This window comes from Austrofundulus limnaeus, unplaced genomic scaffold, assembly GCF_001266775.1.
Source record: "Austrofundulus limnaeus strain Quisiro unplaced genomic scaffold, Austrofundulus_limnaeus-1.0 Scaffold1103, whole genome shotgun sequence".
In the NCBI taxonomy this organism is placed as follows: domain Eukaryota; kingdom Metazoa; phylum Chordata; class Actinopteri; order Cyprinodontiformes; family Rivulidae; genus Austrofundulus; species Austrofundulus limnaeus.
Genome location: NW_013953505.1, coordinates 43424 through 47509, shown reverse-complemented (window position 1 = coordinate 47509; position 4086 = coordinate 43424). Strand labels below are relative to the sequence as shown.

At 37.9% G+C, this 4086-nt stretch overlaps 1 protein-coding gene across 10 annotated transcripts in view; it reads left to right on the top strand.

Annotated features, from left to right (window-relative positions):
* Positions 1-4086, top strand: part of cep70 (centrosomal protein 70) — a 23189-nt gene that overhangs the window by 2004 nt on the left and 17099 nt on the right. For 8 of the 10 annotated variants that reach the window (XM_014030687.1, XM_014030683.1, XM_014030681.1 and 5 more), the window contains 4 exons: positions 464-587; positions 2728-2905; positions 3555-3730; positions 3829-3888. In XM_014030687.1, the coding sequence (XP_013886141.1) occupies positions 464-587; positions 2728-2905; positions 3555-3730; positions 3829-3888 (538 nt within the window). The remainder of the gene's footprint in view (positions 1-463; positions 588-2727; positions 2906-3554; positions 3731-3828; positions 3889-4086) is intronic. The other 2 variants (XM_014030688.1, XM_014030686.1) reach the window with 1 other exon arrangement.

Here is a 4086-nt window from a genome sequence, read left to right as displayed (position 1 = left end):
TTTTTTATCATACTAATTGAGCCAGTATTTTTACAATCACTGAGTCTTCCTTAATCATATTCCTTGGACTGAAGTACATCTGTCCTTTAAATTTATTCAAATTTTAGTTTTTTTCCCCTTTTAATCAGGTTTTTGCTACTTTTAGCTTCTATTTAGTCTTTGGACTTTTGGTTTTAGTTAGCATTTTGCTGATTTTAGCTTTAAGCTAGCCTTTATCTCTTTTATCTTTTATTAAGGTTTCAGCTACTGTGTTGCTATCATTAGCCCTTTAGCACTTTATATCATCATTGGCACTTGTGGTTTTCAGAGCTAAAAGATAAACTAATCTGTACTAACCCTGTGTTTTCTAATGAACTGTAAATATAACTGACAGTAACGCTGAGAGCTGATGCTGCAGTTACATTTGACCMGTCAGGATTGAAATATGTGACGTATTTCTAAAGAGAGGATCTGTTGTTGTTAGATCTGGTCCTCCTGGACAAGAGGTCGGCGGCTGAGTTGAGGACAACTCTGAGGACGATGCTGACGGACTCTGAGAGGAGACAGGCTCTGATCCAGGAGCTGGTCATCTCCAACAACCAGCTGAAGTATGTCCGTTCATGACACGTTTCAGGAACACTGACTTCCTGTGAGCCTTTATTAAAAAAGCAACGCTGCTGGTGTTGTTTTCAATAACTCTGTCACGTTACGTTTATTTAAAACCAGTTTGAAGTAAAGTAGCGGACATTTGAAACCATTTTAAACTGCTGCAGGTGTTTAATAATGCACGCTGTGGTTCTGTGAGGACCACCTGTCCTCCTGACACCCAACTCCATCGTGTCAGATGGTCGCAGGTTTCCAGTTCAGAGATGTGATCTGTGACAAGTGTTGGTGGAGTTTATCATGAAATCATGACCTGATGTGTTTGGTTCAACTGAACTGAAGCTTTTGATTTTAACTACATTTTGATCCTTAAATCATCCTGATATCAAGAGCATTTACCAGTCTGAATCCTGTTTTTATCACTTCCTAAWAAGGATTTCTTAACGTCATTTGAAAGCAGAAACTTTTAACCATATTTGGAAATCCAGATTTCTCAGCTGCTATTGAAAATAGYTTCACTAGCGCACAGAGAGAATAGCAAAAATTCAGAGCTTTTCTGCTTAAAATCATAGTTTTAGGCAGTGGTAGGCACAGCTAAAGTTAGCTTAGCTAATGTATAATCTGCTAATATAAAGATATTGTTTGCTAACGCTAACCGCTAATGTTTTCATCTCCTTCCAGTTGAGGACTGGTGGGACTGACACAAATCTGTTGATGTTAGCTTGTTAGTTAGCGGTTTAGCAGACTTAAAGTTGGAAAAACCTAATTTGGCAGGAGCTAAGTGTTTTCAAAGAAAATGAAAAACTAATYTGTTAAACAAAATACTGTTTATGCTGTTGACTGTTTACGGCTCAGAAAAGAGCTTTGAAACATTTATTAGGATTTTATTTTGGACATTTCCTTCAAGGGATCTGAGTTATTTATTCCTCATCCAGTTATCCCAGATTTTTAACCAATCCACKACAGCCTTGGTTTGATGTGACGGGTTTCATGTAAGTAATGTTTATTTAGAAGTTTTTCAAAAATATCACATTTTTGGACGACTAAATACATCCCAATAGTTTAAAACAGAGATTCTGGGCCGCGAGCGCCACCTTTAGGGCCTCAAAAGAACAACAGTTTTTAATTTTGGGCCACAGAGGGCCGCAGAGGGCCACATTGATTTTGAATAAGATGCAATACACTTTCTCACCACTAGTAGCAGTAGTGCGCCACTCAGATGTTTAACAACCTTTTTTTAATACGTAGAAGAAGAACCTTAGATACCTGCCAAGAATGGAAACTTATTTTAAATTAAAAGTAGAAGCAAAAATGAAGGTAACCCATCAAAAACCACCAAAGTTTTTCACTAATATGAAGAGCAGCCTCTGTTTTTACCATGCAATATTTTAAAAGTTCAAAACATTATCAAATACAGTTGCAGATGTTTTATATTTTAATTTGCACTTTAAATTAATTTTTGTAATTTATTTTAAAACATTTTGTCACAAAGCTGTTGTTACTGTTATTGTTTTTGAAGAGCAGCTTCTGGTTGCAAATGTTTAAAAAGGCTATATTTTCATTTGTACTTTATCAAATATATTTTTACAGTTTTTTTTTATTTGAAACATTTACATTAAACATTTTGAATTTATTTATTTTATGCCCACAATTTTATTTATTGAATTGTCTATTTTTGTTGTTTTTTATGTTAAAAATGTTATTTTTGTGTTGATAGGCCTGAGTGGTCTGTTGACTGACCTTTGTATTTGTTCAAATAATTGTTCTGGGCAGGTTACAATATAAAATGTTTGTCATAATCATGTCTTGTGGATTATTTGACAGGAGTTTTACTTTTATGCTGTAAGTGTTTTTAATTGAGTTATAATGCAAATAGAATACACATTAAACCAAGATTTAGAATAATTATCATTTTGATCCGTATGGTAATGTGTGACTGGGCCTCGTGTCACTTTGTTGAAGTAACTGGGCCCTGAGGTCAAAAAGGTTAAGAACCGCTGGGTTCTGTAGAGAAAAGAACAACAGGAGGGTTAAACAAACACATTTATTATCAGTTTATTAAAGAAATCACATTCATTTGATTAAAATACAGAAACAGGGTTTGTTCGATGTGAAGCTTTCTGATGGTGTTTGTGTTTGTGTCAGGGAGGAGGACCAGAAGCACGTGAGCCGAGCAGCTCAGCAGTCTCAGAGAGTCTCTGAGCTGGAGGGGCTCCTGGACCAGGTGAAGACCAGGATCCAGGACCTGGAGGACCACCACCTGGGCAGGGCTGTCCAGCAGCACAGCCTGAGCCAGCAGCAGCTGCAGCACGAACACACACAGGTTCTTCATCTAGAGTTATTTCAATAATCCTTTTGCTTCTTTGGGTTTAGCTGCCTGCTGTTCTGCTACTTTCACCGTTTAGCTAACATTTAGCTACTTTTAGCTTCAAGCCAGCCTTAAGTTATTCTTAACTTTTTAAAATCTGATTTTAGCTACATTTAGCTACTGTTTAGCTTGACATTCGCTACATTTAGTTAGCCTTTTTGCTGCTTTTAGTGTTTGTCTAGTTTTTGCTGACTGTGATGTTTAGCTAGTCTTTTTATACTTTCAGTTAGCTTGTTGCAGCTTTTTTTTCTTTAGCTTTTGGCAGTTTTGATTTTTAGTTAGCTAGCCATTTGTTTTTGCAGATTTTGGCTTATAGCCATCCAATTGCTRCTTTTAGYTTTCAGCCAGCCTTTTCCTACTTCTGACTTCTTGCTATCATCTCTCCTCTTTTAGCATTCATCTAGCAACMAGCTGCTTTTGTCTTCTCGCTTTTAGCCATCCTTTAGCATTAGCAAGTCAGTTTCCGCCCCTTCAGCACATATCAGCCGTCATTTAGCCTTTAGCGTTCAGGCTTGTTTTTGAAACTGTTCACACTGAAAGATAAACTCAGACTGTGGAGCAGAAATCCAGCGATGTTTAAGRAAACTCATCCTGACTCACTCAGAAACGCTGTCAGCTGCTGGAGCAGAAGCTGTTGAAGCAGAAGGAGGACTTGGCCGAGCTCCAGAGGAAACTTTATTTCACCACCAAAGAAGAAGAGCAGCGGTTGGCTCGACACAGTCAGACCTTTCAGAGGATCTGTGGGAAAACGTACGAGCAGGACTCTGCAGCCGACCGACAGTAGGTTTAACCTTTGCAGACRTGTTAGCAGAGGTTTGAGGCTCTCRCTGAAACAGTCAGGTTCTGATGATCTGAGTGTGTCCTGCTGTCGTCTGCAGGGTGCTGGACGTCATCGACTTCTATGAAACTAAAGTAGCTCATCTGCTGGATGAACTCAGGTAGCTCAGTGTTTGATGAACACGAGTKTTTCTGCTCTGATCTGAGCACTAATGAGTGGTGGGCACAGCTAACCAAACACTTAGCTTTAACCCACAATCAGCTAACTGAAAAAATAGCTTTATAGCTAATAGCTAACTTTATATTTCGTTAGTTTGAAGATATTTTGAGTTGAAAATAAATCACACTCCATAATTATG